The 17,837-nt window shown below is 34.3% G+C and overlaps 1 protein-coding gene across 6 annotated transcripts in view; it reads right to left on the bottom strand.

The window, feature by feature from the left end:
- Positions 1 to 17,837, bottom strand: part of LOC136852573 (lon protease homolog 2, peroxisomal-like) — a 186,521-nt gene that overhangs the window by 92,524 nt on the left and 76,160 nt on the right. For all 6 annotated transcript variants that reach the window (XM_067127378.1, XM_067127376.1, XM_067127375.1 and 3 more), the window contains exons 5-7: positions 8,855 to 8,958; positions 7,707 to 7,868; positions 7,153 to 7,326 (exon numbers count right to left, since the gene is read on the bottom strand). In XM_067127378.1, coding sequence (XP_066983479.1) covers positions 7,153 to 7,326; positions 7,707 to 7,868; positions 8,855 to 8,958 — 440 coding nt within the window. The remainder of the gene's footprint in view (positions 1 to 7,152; positions 7,327 to 7,706; positions 7,869 to 8,854; positions 8,959 to 17,837) is intronic.

Genomic DNA, 17,837 nt, shown 5'->3' with positions numbered 1-17,837 from the left:
CAATTTTTATGTCAACCATTTACTGTATTCCTTTTTTAAGGGTAATAAGCTAAATTTTAAATAAAATTACACTAACTTTAGTTCATTTAAAAGTTAGCTTAATACTTTGGGAGCATGATTAGGGTCATATTTAGTACTTAAACTCCGGAAATAAACATTTATTTGCATTTTTAAAGACCATGCCAAACTTACGCGAAAATTCACCTTGCACGAGGGGCTCCGGAACCTAACCTCGCGTAATTTCGAGGTATGACTGTATACCCTTGTAACATTTCATCTGTCCATATTCTACCAGTGAACAGGGGCACAGAAGCAAGTGCCCGAAATATATGGTTGCAACGTTTAAATAGTGTTTTATGGGCCTTCTTATATTCATAATACCCTGTGGTATTACAGGAAAAGACATTCATATATATATATATATATATATATATATATATATATATATATATATATATATATATATATATATATATATATATATATATATATATATATATATATATATATATATATATATATATATATATATATATATATATATATATACAGTATATATATATATATATATATATATATATATATATATTTGGATATCTTTTTTAAGCAAAAAATCTAACATTCTAGTGGTATTCAATCATATACCTTCATTTTGCAACAAACGGGAAGTCTCTAGCACAATATTTCAATTTATGGTGAGTTTTTGAAAAAAACTTTTTCCTTCCCTCGGCGCACGCTAACTCTGCTGAAAATCTCGGAATTTCGTTAGTCACCTCATAATTTTTTACACCGTTTTCTATTAGACATTACATAAAGTGTTATACATGAAAATGTGTGCAATTTCATGTAGAATACAACAAAAGAGAACTCATGGTTGTAGCTTTTATCAATTTTGAAATATCATATAAGTCACGATAAGTGCCAAAATTTAAACCTACGGTCAACTTTGACTCAACCAAAATGGTCAAAAAATGCAATTGTAAGCTAAAACTCTTACATTCTCGTAACATTCAATCACTTACCTTCATTTTGCAACAAATGGGAAGTCAATAGCACAATACTTCAATTTATGGTGAATTTTTGAAAAAAACTTTTTCCTTACCTCCGCGCGTGCTAACTCTGCTGAAAATCTCAGAATTTCTTTAGTCACCTTGTCGTAATTTTTGCACCGTTTTCTATTAGGCGTTACATAAAGTGTTATACATGAAAATGTGCGCAATGTCATGTAGAATAAAATAAAAAATAACTCATGGTTCTAGCTTTTATCAGTTTTGAAATATTTTCATATAAATCACGATAAGTGCCAAAATTTAAACCTACAGTCAACTCTGACTCGACTGAAATGGTCGAAAAATGCAATTGTAAGCTAAAACTCTTACATTCTAGTAACATTCAATCACTTACCTTCACTTTGCAACAAACAGGAAGTCTCTAGCACAATACTTCGATTTATGGTGAATTTTTGAAAAAAAATTTTTCCTTACCTCCGCGCGCGCTAACTCTGCTGAAAATCTCAGAATTTCCTTAGTCACCTTGTCGTAATTTTTGCACTGTTTTTTATTAGGCATTACATAAAGTGTTATACATGAAAATGTGTGCAATTTCATGTAGAATACAACAAAAAATTACTCATGGTTGTAGCTTTTATCAGTTTTGAAATATTTTCATATAAATCAAGATAAGTGCCAAAATTTAAACCTTCGGTCAACTTTGACTCGACCGAAATGGTAGAAAAATGCAATTGTAAGCTAAAACTCTTACATTCTAGTAACCTTCAATCATTTACATTCATTTTGCAACAAACAGGAAGTCTCTAGTACAATATTTCGATTTATGGTGAATTTTTGAAAAAACTTTTTTCTTACCTCTGCGCACGCTAACTCTGCTGAAAATCTCAGAATTTCTTTAGTCACCTTGTCGTAATTTTTGCACCATTTTCTATTAGGCGTTAGATAAAGTGTTATACATGAAAATGTGTGCAATTTCATGTAGAATACAACAAAAAATAACTCATGGTTGTAGCTTTTATCAATTTTGAAATATTTTCATATAAATCACGATAAGTGCCGAAATTTCAACCTTCGGTCAACTTTGACTCGACCGAAATGGTAAAAAAAATGCAATTGTAAGCTAAAACTCTTACAGTCTAGTAACATTCAATCATTTACCTTCATTTTGCAACAAATGAGAAGTCTCTAGCACAATATTTCGATTTATGGTGAATTTTTGAAAAAACCTTTTTTTACGTCTGCGCATTACGAATGCATGCATCATTTTGTGATGATATTTTCTCTGTGTTGCTTTGATCGTTTTACAATTTGTTATATACCAAAATCATCACAATTTAGTGTACAATAAAAAAAAAAAAAATATCTCATTAGCTTTAACCGTTTTGCTCACAGCGCTATCTGTATACAACTACATATGAAATTTTTTTTTCGCGGTCATATATTCCAATACGTATATATGATGATATTTATTATCATTTCTGACAGTTGCATACTAAACTTCAGGCAATGAGAAAAAAAAGGAGTCAAAAATGAACTCAATCTTAAAAACTAAGCGTGCTGTGATTTTTTGAAAAAACTTTCTTTCCACTTCGGCACTAACTCCCAAACCCCGCCAGCATACAGCAGACACGTTTGTAAATAGAGGCTCGGCGTTTAAGGGTTAATTACCACCCTTACTCTTAATCCTTACACAATGCACAGCTCTATACAGGCATTCCCCGGTTAACGGCAGGGGGTTCCGTTCCTGGGGTGCGCCGCTAACCGAAAATTGCCGCCAACCAAAAATCAGTGATTATAGCACTAATCAACCGCTTAACGATATCATTAACCAGTGATCAGCACCATCACTAACCGGAGATCAGTGCCGCCGCTAGCTGGAGATCGGCACTGCTAACTGGAGATCAGTGCCGCCGCTAGCTGGAGATCGGCACTGCTAACCGGAGATCAGTGCCACTAACTGGAGATCAGCTCCACTAACTGGAGATCAGCTCTGCTAACTGGAGATTGGCGTCGCTAACTGGAGATCGGCGTCGCTAACGGGAGATTGGTGTCGATAACTGGAGATCGACGCTGCTAACTGGAGATCGGTACCACTAACTGATCGGTGCCACCAACTGGAGATCGGCCCCACTAACCAGAGAGTGGCACCGAAAATCCAGTTAACGGCGTCGCTAGACAAGCCGCAAAACCAGATCACTGTTAACTGATGGTAAGCGGGGACTGCCTGCACTCAAATATATTCCAGGGTACATTGGCCCTGCAAACTTATTTCTTCAGCAATCACTTCCCCTGTAATTCTGACAGACTGTGAAGAGATTTTCTCTGCAAGCCCAAGACATGCAATTTATCATATTATGATACAACGAAGAGAAAAAAATCAAGAAGAATACTAGAGATTGAATTAAGAAAGCACATTGCTGTGGTACAAGATAAAAATGTCTACAATTTTTATTCTGGTTACAACTATACTTTAAAAAGTATGAACTATACAATATCCTAGCAAGATTAACTAATACATCCAGTAGGCTGCATACACTAAAACACCGGCCAAAGATGTTGCTACAACATATCTGCTCACATAAGAGACGGACTTGACACAAGCCAGCACTACAGTAAACCCCGCGTATTTGTGGGGGATGCGCTCCAGTCCTCCCCCACAAGAATAGTTAATATCCATGAGCACTTACAACCCCACTCTGAAAATGCTTGTAACTGCCTATCTTGAAAGGTCAAATACCAGACATATATATAAAGTATCATCCTACATCAAATATACCTTAAATTATTATTGTACTAATTAAATTGTACTAATCTTTGAAATTATATTATTAATATTCAAAGTCATCTTAAACATTAGTACCCTTAAAAATACATACATACATACTCCTAACCCTTGTGCTGGCATGGGCAAAAGAGAGAGAGAGAGAGAGAGAGAGAGAGAGAGAGAGAGAGAGAGAGAGAGAGAGAGAGAGAGATTACCTCTTATCTCTTTAATTTCTCAAGGAATGTTAATCCATCTCTCTTTAAGCATCTGGCAAAAAAATTTGTGTTTTGTCCTCCAAAGATGTATTACCTTTACTACGCATTTTTTAAACACAATGAACACACAAACAGAGTGCATATGGACTCAAAATTACCAGTATCTTTGCCTGAGAGAGAGAGAGAGAGAGAGAGAGAGAGAGAGAGAGAGAGAGAGAGAGAGAGAGAGAGAGAGAGAGAGGGCTGAACTAAGTATCTATCTACTCACATTCTACCCTTTGGCGAGAGAGAGAGAGAGAGAGAGAGAGAGAGAGAGAGAGAGAGAGAGAGAGAGAGAGAGAATTGATTTTATCACATTGTGGCAACATCCATTTTTAGGGGGAACATTTTCATGATATAATAATTTACAGTATTAATTTCCAAATAATATTAAGTTTAATAAGATTAAATAATAACAATAAATAATAAAGATAATAATTCTCTCTCTCTCCCTCTGTCTTCCTATCTCAGTTCTCTCTCTTACTGAGATGAGAGAATTTTTATGGTATGTTTATTTGTTTTGTATGATAAATAAATGATTTACCTAATATTAAGTACTAATGTTTAAATAATAATAATAAGTTCTATTGAATATTATTGCTGCTTCAGCTGCATTTATTTTGTAGAAGACTTTTTCTATTTTCGTTATTGCGGACTTCTCTTCATTGGAGGTGCATGCTAACAGCTCGCCTATATTTGTCATTTCATAGGTGAAAGTCAAAATCTGGATTCTGCTTCTTTATATATTCCATACAGTTAGTTCTATACAATTGTTGCTGCAGCGTTTCGACAGACTCTTCTGTCATTCTCCAGCGGGAGCTAGTAGAGGACTGGCAGATTGCATAGGTCCTTCTGAATTTATACGGGCTTCAGCGGGGTCATGGACCAGTGAATTCTGATTGGTTGCAGTCGGAACTTCCAGCCAAATATCTGCGTGACTTCGATCCTGACAGATCTTATGCAACCTGGGAATATCACTCATTCCAGTGTTCCCATTGGGCCCAATAGCAGCCAAACTACCGATGATGTCAGTCAGCATGACATCACGCAACAACAGGCCAATGGGAACCCTGGAATGAGTGATATTCCCAGGTTGCGAAGATCTGTCAGGATTAAGCTTCGCCGCAGAAATTTGGCTGGAAGTTCGCCGACTGCAACCAATCAGAATTCGCCATCCATGACCCCCCGCTGAAGCCCGTGTATAAATTCAGAAGGACCTATGCAATCTGCCAGTCCTCTACTAGCTCCCGCTAGAGAATGACAGAAGAGTCTGTCGAAACGTTGCGGCAACAACAGTATAGAACTAACTGTATAGAATATATAAAGAAGCAGAATCCAGATTTTGACTTTCCCCCATGAAATGACAAATATAGGCGAGCTGTTAGCACACACCTCCAATGGAGAGAAGTCAGCAATAACAAAAATAGAAAAAGTCTTCAACAAAATAAATGCAGCTGAAGCAGCAATAATATTCAATAGAACCTGTTTAAAAGAGGGTCTGCTGGCAAACTATAATAATAATAATAATAATAATAATAATAATAATAATAATAATAATAATAATAATATAATAATAATAATAATAATATACAGGCAGTCCCCGGTTATGGGCGGGGGTTCCGTTCTGAGGGTGTGACGATAACCGAAAATTGCCGCTAACAGATTTCGGGGCTTATCAGTGCCAAAAAGCACTGATTTTTGGTTATTGGCGCCTCTGTTAGGTATGTACTGGCGCCAATATCCAATTATTGGCACCGATATGAGGAAATCGGCGATTTTCTGCGCTAAAAATTGCCGATTTTCGTCGCTAGACAAGCGCCGTAAAACTGGATCACCGTTAACAGAGCCTGCCGTTAACCAGGGACTGCCTGTACTGTAACTACATTTATGCATTTCTATAGTAAGTTAAGAAAAATTTTAAACAAATTTCAACCCCAATCTCTTCCTCAGTTTCGGAGCTCAGGGGAGGGTGAACCTGTCAAATACAATATCCTGAGTTTTGGAGCTGGGGGGACCTGTCAAATATGTCCTATTACATTTGACAGGTTCACCCTCGCCCCCTGAGCTCCGAAACTCACGAAAAGATTGGGGTTGAAATTTGTTTGTTTAAAATTTTTCATAACTTACTACGGTATAGAAAAGCATAAATGTTGCAATTACAGTATATTATTACTGTTATTATTACAGTATATTATTACTGTTATTATTACAGTATTATTATTATTATTATTATTTGAAAATTAGTATTTCTTATTAGGGAAATTTATTTATCATACAAAACAAACATACCATAAAAATTCTCTCATATCAGTGAGAGAGAGAGAGAGAGAGAGAGAGAGAGAGAGAGAGAGAGAGAGAGAGAGAGAGAGAGAGAGAGAGAGAGAGAGTTATTATTTTTATCTTATTAAACTTAATATTTGAAAATTATTATTGTAAATCATTATTTTATCATAAAATGTACCCTCTAAAAATGCTTATATTTGAGTTTCAAATTATTTCATCTTACTATATATTTAATTTTACAGTATTATTGTTATTATTTATTATTATTATTATTATTATTATTATTATTATTATTATTATTATTATTATTTAATCTTATTAATCTTAATATTTGAAAATTAGTAAATCATTCTTTTATCATAAAAAATGTATTTAATCATGAAAATAATTTCAAAATACACTAATTAATGAATATTTCTGGACAAAAAAAGTCCACTAATTAATGAATATTTCTGGACAAAAAAAGTCCACAAATTGCTGAATTTTTTGCGAATAATTTATAGATATGTTCCACAGAAAATCCCACTAATCGGTGAGTCCACAAATCGTGAGAACGCGAATACGGGAGGTTAGTGTCACGTTGGGTCTTACATCTTGCCAATAATACTAATGCCATCAAGAACACAAAAATTCTAACTGGTTATTTAATGACCACATGCACAGCCCAATCTTGCTGGTAACAAGCTGAGCTTAGGGATGGCAGATATGAGAATTAATTGTCTTTCAAGAGTAACTTCACTTCTTGCAGATCCCCATCATGTTAAGCTATGCTTAAAAGAATAGTTTGTTCACATAACTTTGAAACATTGCAGGAATACATCATTTACCACGTAACTTCTACCTTAAGAGCATGTTCTGGTAAATTTGCCTCTCTAATCTTAGCTTCTAATTCTGCAATCTCATTTGGGTCATCTTCATAGGAGTCTGCGTCACGGGATAAACCTCTCCCTCCTCGGGTCATTTTCACAATCTTGAGGTCTTTTCTGCTGCCTGTGTCACCAGTTTCTTTATCCTCCTGGAAATTGAAAGACAACTGATATCAACCTCTCAAAAATTAAATGGCAAAAAAAATTGAAGCGAGCTCAAAATCTTTTATATTCAACAAAACTCCTCTTGATATGCATCTGTAAGCACACAAGCTTTCACAATTACGTAAGATTTCTTTACAAATATTTTCGATAGTTAATGTTTTTAAACATTACCACTCAAACCTCAACCAAAACTAGTAAATGGGGTACAGTATGCCACAAACTACAGAACTAAGACCAAACATGAAGGCATTTTGAATCTCCATATAGAAAACTATGATAGTAAAAACTTTTTGTCCTCCTTCTCCACAATAACATTCTTAATTAAGGAAGCCATTGAACAAGAGAAAATATCACACAATATTACCTTTAGTTTTTGTATGTGACGCAAGAGAAGGGGAAACGTAACTTTCAGACGAGTAGCCAGGTCAACAGCATCAAGTACTTGCAGTTTTTCTGGCAACGTTGCTCTCACAAATGATGCAATTAAGTCAGTCAACTGTTGGCTCGACACTTGTTCAACCAAATCCTGAAATTTGTAAAACATTGTAAATAATACATATAAAACTAGAATCAAAACTTCTGTACAAGCCATACAGTCAACACAAATTTCCATAAAAAGAAAAACTAACAATCACATATCCTTAATTTGTTATCTGAATTGGTAATCTTTTCACATTTATAAAATGGCATCTTACTTAAGAGATGGCACTAGTTTGTATTTCTTCAGCAGATGTACTCAATTCAAGTTATCTTGCATGTCTTATTCTAGTGAAAAACTATATCTCTTCATTATTCTTCACCAAATTTTGTTTCCTCTATTCCATTGCCATATAGGACAGAATCCACATTTTCATTAAGTAACATGCTTAACACTGAAAAGTGCTCAAGTGTGCTTTAACAAGAACAATACTCTAAGTCAGCTAGTGTGAAAAACAGCTTAAACTATCTTCTTTATATCAGTTTATGGCATTTTCTAATATCAGTGATGTTACCACCACTTCTTCAAAACATATTATGCATATGCAACATTTATACAGTATAGGATAAAAGTTATTTCTTCATACTATTTCCTTGAGAAATAATAAATCATATTCATATTAAATTTACCTTACTCTTGTGTTATTAAATTTCTGTTTTCACCATTATTCAGCCATTGAATTACCTCTATTGTTAAACAGATTTCACAATAAACAATTTAAAATATTCTAAATACTTAAGCCATACCATTTATGATTACAACTGCCATATCCAGAATACTGTATATACTTTCTCATAAAAATTCAAGATTAATTAGATTTTCCTGATATGATAATCTAAGTAAATCATGGATGACATACTGACCAACCACCTTGAAAATTTGGTATATAGACAAATACTTTAAAGCTAGCAACGCAGTATTTTCATCACATTTACTTATAATTTTTCTCAATGATACATTAAGATTTGAGGAGCCTCTATTGAGACTGTATCAAATAAATCATCAAGAACACACTTCAATCATTTTTTTACTACCTTGAGTTTAGCAACTGCAGGAACAGACACATCTAGGAGGTCTATCATCATCTTGGCTGCTTCCTTGAATTCTCCAACAAGAGATTTGAGCTGCATATCACTATCTGAAAATACAAATCCATGAAAAAAATCTGATGTACTAAATTATGCTGTCCATTATTCAAATGGTAATAAAACTGTAAAATCAAAAATCATAATTTAAAAAATGCTGTAAATTATTCAAATGGTAATAAACTGTAAAATCAAGAACCAATATATTTAAAATATAGGCAGTCCCAGGTTAAGAATGGGGGTTCTGTTCCAGGCTGAGCGCCGATAACCAAAAATTGTCAATAACCGAAACATCACAATAATTATGGTAATACTGTAAATGGCATTTATGATGTCATAAGCGCCAATAAACCTATTAATGGTGCCATTAACTGCTTACCGACCCCGAAAATCACTTACTGTCACCGAAAATCTGGTTAGCAACGTTGTTAGCCAAGCGTCATAACACCAAAACGCCATTAACCAATGCCGTCGATAAGCGAGGACTGCTTGTACAATATTAGTATCTAATTACAGTACAGACATGCATTGTCTTCCAACAGGTGCAACTTACAACGATCCATGTATACAACAATGGCAAAAAAAGAAAATCAAGTAAGAATATAAAACATTATAAAAATTTATGAAACTTCATGCACCAGGCAGCATTTATGAGTAGCAGGCCCAACAATGCGTGTAAACCAGAACCCACACTATCAAACATGTATATCCAGCAAAGCATGATCATACAGTTAAACAATTTAAGAATGTACAGTATGGCTAGGCTGGAAGGATTAACTAACAATTTGACATTTGTCTATCAAAAATTTTTACGGGAAAGTTCGTCGACACATACTGGAATTTAATTGTACACCACCTGCAGTCTGCAGCAGTGTATGGCAAACACGTTTGATAGTTCGTGGTCTGCCAAACATGCATGTGCATGAACACATCTGCTTTTATTTCTCTCTCTCACAACACTGTCTCATGCTAGTATCAGTCCTGAGAACAAGTGCTGTCATTTGTGCTTCATTGAAGCCGCTATATGCTGACAGAAAGGACACTTTTCATAGTCAATTCAGCCTTCCAAAAAGGCAAGAAAGACTATTTACTTGGAATTAAAACAATGTGATTAATCAGTATGGAGGAGGAACAAGAAAAAGTGCAATAGCATGTGACCTAGAACTCCCACATCCAACACAACAGTGTCGAAAATTCTTAGGGATTGAGAACGCATACCTGAAGCTGTTAAGCGCTTTTGCTTCAATGGACTTAATTGTAATCAAGAAGCAAATGCAGGGCCAATCCATGAAACTGAACAGTTATTAATGATGTGACAGAAGACCAGATCCAAACACAAACACCATTACACCTTATTACCATCCAGGAAAAGGCTATAAGCCTGTTTCAGACCCTTAAGGAATGTGCAGGTGATGAATATCAACAAGAATTCATAAATACTAGATGGTTCAAGAGGTTCAAAAGATTCAGTTTGCATATGCAAACTGAATTTTCAGGTAACAGGAGAAGCATCAAGAGCAGATGAAGAGGCGGCAAGAAAGCTCTTCGACCATTTAATGAATTCATAAAAGAAAAAGGATACAAGATTATAATTTTTACAATGCAAAAACTATGAGTTAATTACCAATCTTAGAATAAACTCCAGAGTAAATGTGAAAACAAACATCACAAAATGCATGTGCTCCACACAAACATCAAAAAAAAGTTTTATAACATTATAACGAAGCCAAAAGTGATTGAGATAAAACTAAAGATCAGTACTAATGGTCAAGTGCTTTCTAAAACTGTACTGAATTACAATTATTGATCGGTAGGATCCCTATCTCTTCACAGCTGGAGACTATCCAGTATCTCCTGCGAGCGAGGGGCTTTTCTCGCAGAGCAGCGACACAGATGTCTGGTTACCTCAGAAGATCCTCTTCAGCCGTGTACCAGGGAAAGTGGGTTGTCTACAGTAAACCCCCCGTATTCATGGGCGATGCGTACCACAGCCCCCCGCGAATAGCTAAAATCCATGAATACTTAGAACCCTTCTGAACCTTAGAACTGCCTATTTTGATAGTTCAAACACAAAAAAAACTAAAAATGCTTATACAGGTTTTATCATACTTACAATGGGGTTACTGTAGGTTCCAAAAAGCCCATCGTTTGTTGGAAAAAACATGTCTCGAATATAGCCTAGACTACACTAGGGTAATCAGTACCATGTATACATCTATGGTAGCCTAACCTACACTATAACGTATACTCTATACATACACGGTATAATTATTAATATCAGCTAATTCTGGGGGTTCATGCAGTGACTTATGATAAGTCAATACAAAGAGAAATTGAATAACAAACAAGAATTAGCTTAGCGTATACATATACAGTATGGTAGCCTAGCCTACACTGTACTGTACTCTATATTCACATAATATTGTATTACACAAACATCGCCTAATATGCATCTTTTCCATGGATCTATTAAAATGTTATGCTTTAATTCACTGTACCCAATAATACTGTATATATTCTTATATTGCTTATGTATTATAAATTGCAATCTTAGCGATCAATGTTTTGGTTTGGAAATCGATTAGGTGGCAAGTTTATTTTGCCGCATTTAACTCAGTTCAGAGTGCTTTTCTTGCTTCTAGTTAGTGTAAATGAATCTCTAGATACCTTATTTATATGAGGCAAGGTTATTTTTCGTTATACGAAGTGCTTTCAAGTCGAAATATAACAAACACGTCTCGTTGTGAAATTAATTTAGCTTTTTTTTCGTCAATACATGATGTTGGCTGTTGGGGGGCATGTTTGTTTTGTGTAAAAAAAATCAAGGTAATTCTAAGTACAGTATTAGCTCCGCGCCTGTTTTTACCTTGGAAACTGGTTTTTTCTAAACTTTTAGGGCTTCTGATACTGGCGGTGCATTTGTTTGTTGTCGGCCAAATGGAACGTCCCTTCGCTATGTTTAGTACTGGCCGGGGTGGGGGTGGGGGGGACGGTACCCATACGTTGACAAATTATTGCACTTCCCAGACAGGATATGAATCGTTCCAAACAGACGTACCCATGCTCTCTTGTGACAATCGCGTATGGAAACCCCCGTATTTGCGGTCTCAGGATTCGCGGATTTCTCCTTCGAACGTATCTACCCATTATTCGTGGAAAATTCGCCCATTCACGGTATTTTGCACTGAGAAATATTCACTAAAAATACTGTATTTTCATATCATTTTCATGACTAAATGCACTTTTTATGATAAAACTATTAAAATACTCAGGTAATGCTTGAGTTATGATAATTCACCTTACGATAATTCGATTTTGCAATGGGGTAAGCAATTAATACCAGTACAACAATATCATTTATAAAATATTTTTAAATTTCGTGCGGGCGCAGGCAGCAGCGTAATCAGGCAGTGAGAGAGACCAAATTACAATAGACAACTTTTCCTCCATCTCTTTATCCCATCTTCTAGTTAAAAAAGTAAAAGAGAATGATAAAAGTATTGTTAGTAACGTTATACTCTTGCGTAAATGTGCACAGCCATAAACAACCGACCAAGAAACTGTTGTTTTGCTTATAACCGAATCAGATAACAACAGCTGTTTACCTGGTATTTCAACCATCGTATGGTAATAAACAATTACTGTAGTTTAACCACACCACTGAGCTGACTTTCAGCTCTCATAGGGCTGGCCCAAAGGATTTGATTTAAATACTAGGTCAAGGCCTGAAGTCAAACGCTAGGACCCAATAGATCATCCAATACAAAGATGAATGAATTAAAATTAAATTAAAAACTGCACATAGGCACATCCTCTCATACAATAAATACATTTACTCAGACTTCCTTACATACATACTAAAACGGTATATTAAAATTCAGAATATAAATTAAACAAAATTTTAAAAAATTTTCTCTTTTTTGTAAAATTCAAATGTTAAAAGGGTTTTCATGCTTTTATTATTTATTTATTTTTATATTTTGTTAATTAAATTACAGTTCTTCAAGAACATCAAAACTGGAATGATTGAAAATGTGAAATATTCTGACAAAATTTCTTTCACTGATCTATTTCCAAAAGTAGACATTCGTTGTCGGTCATACTTTGGACATTTACATAATACATGTCTGACCGTTATTATTACTCTGCATTCTGAGCACTCGGGAGCTGGGCCATGTGGGCTGCTCATTAAAGTGCCCATGTGTCAGACGAGTATGGCCTATTCTGAAGCGTGTTAAAATTACTTGTGCGTCTCTCTCTCTCTCTGATATGATGAACTCCATTTTTTAACATTAGGTTTTATTTCTTTCAGTTTATTACTTTCAGGTTCTTCATCCCATATATATTGCCATTTATTTATGATACCCATTTTTATGTGAGTTGCATAATCAGTAACAGGGATATTCACATTTGATCTTGTCATGCGAGTTGTTGCTTTAGCTGCTTTGTCTGCATCTTCATTTCCTTTGATCCCTACATGCGCAGGGATCCAACATATTTCTACATTTTTTCCATTATTATATAATTTATGGAGATATAATTTAATTTGTTGTACTATATTATTATTTGATTTGTAACTTTGAATAGCTTCTATAGCGCTTCTTGAATCACTGAAAATCACAAAATTATTGAATAATGATTCTTCAATTATTTTTATAGCTGATGCAATTCCATACAATTCTGCTGTAAATACAGAAGCATTATTAGGAAGAGAGAACTGATAAGTTTTGTCTTGGGACACTGCAGCATATCCTACTCCATGTTCTGATTTAGATCCATCTGTATATATTGCGTAATGTGGACCTTTCCGGTTTATATGCTCTACTGTATGCTGTCTATGGTGTTCTGTTGTATATGAGTTACTTTTTGATAAATACTTGATGCGTGTGCAAATTCTCGTTTTATTCATTGTCCAGGGAGGAGGTGATTTTACTATTACAGGCACTTGTATATTTATATTCAGCAACTCAAACAATCTTCTAGCTCTAATTGGAAAAGGTGGTGGATGGTTGTTTATAAATACATCTCTTAATTCAAATAATTTTTTGGTTGGAGAATCACTAGTTTGAATTCTTAAAGCACTTTTCATTGTTACTAGCTCTCTATGGAGAGACAAAGGCAGTTCACCACATTCAACTTGTAACGATGATTTTGGTGATGATCTAAAGGCTCCCGAGCATATTCTAAGGCCTTCATTGTGAACAGGGTCTAACGTTTTCAGAACTGCGTCAGATGCCGAGCCATATACTTCGCTTCCATAATCAATGATGGACAGAACTGTTGCCTTATACAGCACAGTAAGGGTATGTCTATTGGCTCCCCAAGTAGTGTTCGATAGTTTTCTAATTAGATTTAATGCTCTTTTACTTTTAGATTTTACATATGTAATGTGGGCTCTCCAGTTCAAGCGGGTATCAAATACTAATCCCAAAAATTTTGCTGTTTGGACAATTGGTATACTATGGTTTCTGATTTTTAAATCTATTTCTTCACCTTTTTTCCACTTTTTATTTTTATAAAACATGATTGCTTGAGTTTTATCTATGGGAATTTTAAAGCCTACAGATGAGGCCCATTCATCTATTTTTACTATGCTTTTATTAACAACTCATTCTGCATGTTTTATTCGGGATGCTGAATAATATATGGCAAAATCATCCATGTACAGGTTACTTTTAATGCCAATAGGTAGATTTTTACTGATATCATTAATTGCTAAAGTAAACAGTGTTCCACTAAGGACGGTTCCCTGTGGAACACCATTTTCAAGTGGAAATGTTCTAGACAGATCATCATCAATTCTCACCTGAAAATTGCGGTTTGTCAAAAAGTTCTGTATAAACCTAGGTAAATGTCCACGGATGTTGTTGTTTTGTAAAGTTTTTAATATAGCATACCTCCATGTGGTATCGTATGCCTTTTCAATGTCAAAAAAGACAGCTACAGTAATTTGTTTTTGTTCAAAACCTCTACGTATATGGTCTTCTAAGTTACAAAGAGAATCCAATGTGGATCTGTTACACTGTGACCCAAACTGAGTGAGAGTTAAAATTTTATTTTCTCGAATGTGCCATGTTAGTCGAGCATTTACCATTTTCTCTAACAATTTGCATAAGCAGCTTGTTAAAGAAATTGGTCTGTAATTATTTATGTTACTGGGATCCTTTCCAGGTTTGGGGATAGGAATTATTATAGCTTTACACCATTCATCTGGAAATAAATTTCGAAGCCATAAATGATTATGAAACTCTAATAAATATGACTTTGCCAAAGGTGCTAAGTGGCAGATCATCTCAAAACAAATATTGTCACCTCCAGGAGCAGATTTATTGCTGTTCGAGAGAGCATATTCCATCTCTGACATACTAAATTTTCTATTATAATATATATCGTCAACTGTTTCAAAATTTATTGTTATTAATTCTATTTTATTTTTTTTTTTGTGGAAGTGTTCATCTAAATTCTTATCACTACTTACATTTGCTAAATTTTCTCCCATTATATTACTTATTTCTTTTGGATCAAGTGTTCTTTTCCCATCCTTTAATATGGCATGTCTAGGTGGTTTGACATGGGTACCATTTATTTTCCTGAATTTTTCCCATATTTTTTGTGTGGGAGTATTATTAGAGAGATCTGATAGGTATTTCCTCCATGAAATGATTCTTCCTTGAATTACTTCTTTTTTAAATTTTGCAGATATTTTGTTGTATACAGGTTTTAATGTATCAATTTCTGGTAATAATAGTTATTTTTTGTAAAGTTCTTTCTAATATCGGTAATTTTTTATTCATTTTATTGAACTTTCTATTTAAATTATCTAATCGTCTCCCTACTGAGTGTTTCATATTTATTAATTCTGTTAACTCATCAGGCCACCAGGGAACTTTGTGTTTTGTTGGATGGGGTTTTGACTTTGGTATTGCTTTATCAACAGCATTTTTAATGAAATCAACAAGAAATTTATTAGTTTCATTATGGTCTTTTAAATATTCAAATTGTGGGATATTTCTAGTGTGCTTTTCATATCGCTCCCAATCTGCTTTATAAATGTTATAGTGAGGGACATGTTTTGCAGGATTATTTTGCAATAAGGAAATTAATATGGGGAAATAATCACTGGTGTGCAAGTCATCAACTGTATTCCAATCCAATCTGTCAACTATGCTTGTTGTACATAAGTTAAGTCTACTGAGGAAAATGTTCCATGTGCTTTTGAAAAATATGTGCTAATTTCGTCATCATTTATACAGCACTTGTCGTTGAAATCCATGAACTCTTCTATTTTACTACCTATTCTATTTGAGTTTGTAAAATGACAGTCCCATATTGGGTTGTGGGCGTTAAAATCACCTACTATTAATGTAGGTTCCTTGGTATTGTTAAGTAAATCTTTAAGTTTATCAATGTCGTAACTTTTATTAGGTTGGTTATATAAGTTATAAATTATGTAATTATCATTTTTTATTTGTATTTTAATACTTGATATTTGCAAGTCAGTAAAATTTACAGGTACTTTGTCATAACATACTTTGTTATGTACATATATAGCAGTACCTAAATTTCCTTCTTCTTCTCTAGATGTAGATACTAAGGTATATTTACCTATTGTTGATATTGTTTGTTGACATGTAAACATATCATTGGCTCATATTCCTTTAGTAATCGTTGTATTTCTCCCAAATGTAATCTGGTCTGTAGACCATTTACATTCCATTGTATAATATAATTATTGAAAGTATAACGTTAGTGTGTTCAAGTGTTATTTTCTTCTTGTGGATCATCAATTTGCATTTTTTCTAAAATCCTATTTACAATATTTATTGGTTTTTCTTTATAAGACATTATGTGTCCAATGCACATACAGCCCTTTTCGTGAGTGTCCAAACTAGTAGTTTCTTTATTTTTGTAACTTATAAAATTTCGTATAGTGTTTGTTAAACTGTCCTTTGTTATGCTTTCATTTTTGTTGCACTGTTCAATGAAACATTCATTACATCCACATGTGTTTTCGTGTGTTGTTTTTTCATTTACTCTTGCTGCACCTACTGTTGGTGATAAGGTAATCTCTTCTCCCATCACATAATCATTATTGTCAATGGTTTGTTCCTCTACTATTTCTTTGGTGTTCTGGGTATCTGTTTCTATTGGTTTTATTATTACTTTAGGAGACAGAGGTATTTTCTTATTATTTGGTTTATGTTCTTTCTTGGGGTCTCCCGCCTTTATTTTAATGGATGTACCTCTAATAATAGTTGGTTTTTTGTTGGTCTTGGGTGAAGTTCTCTCTAAAGGTCTCTTTTTTTTTCTTTAGTTTCTAATTTATCATAACTATCTTTTAATATTTCTGTGGTGCTTGTATTGTCTTCTAGTGATTCTATTTCTCTTAAAATCTCAAATGAATTTGAGCAAAGATTTGTATACATTTCTTGGTCCTATGCTATATTAGCTTCTTCTTGCAAAGTGGTTATTTTTCTTTGAGATTGATCTATCAGGGTTTTGTTACTCTTATTTATTTCCATTTTTGTTTCTTTGTTTGATCTTATTGCTGCAGAAAAAGTTCGTTTCTTAGCGGGATCATGCATTCCTCTAACCTTTAATTCTAATTTGGCCTCTTTTTATAGGCATTCCTGTCCTTTCCTGAAGTAATTTCAATTCCGTATTGTATATAAAATACATACATTCCTTAGATCTTGCATGGTGATTTTGTCCACAGTTCACGCATTTTGGTTCACCACACCTCCACTGTGTGGCATGTTTGTCAGATCCACAGCATGCACATACAGATGTATTACGGCAATTTTTCCTTGTATGTCCATACATACTACAGTTTTGGCACTGTACAGTGAACCCCCCGTATTCGCGTTGTCAACGTTCGCGGACTCACGCATTCGCGGGTTTCTCTGTGGAACATATCTAGCCATCATTCGCG

This window comes from Macrobrachium rosenbergii, chromosome 25 (genome assembly GCF_040412425.1).
Source record: "Macrobrachium rosenbergii isolate ZJJX-2024 chromosome 25, ASM4041242v1, whole genome shotgun sequence".
Taxonomy (NCBI): domain Eukaryota; kingdom Metazoa; phylum Arthropoda; class Malacostraca; order Decapoda; family Palaemonidae; genus Macrobrachium; species Macrobrachium rosenbergii.
This window is presented reverse-complemented; position numbering and strand designations above follow the sequence as displayed.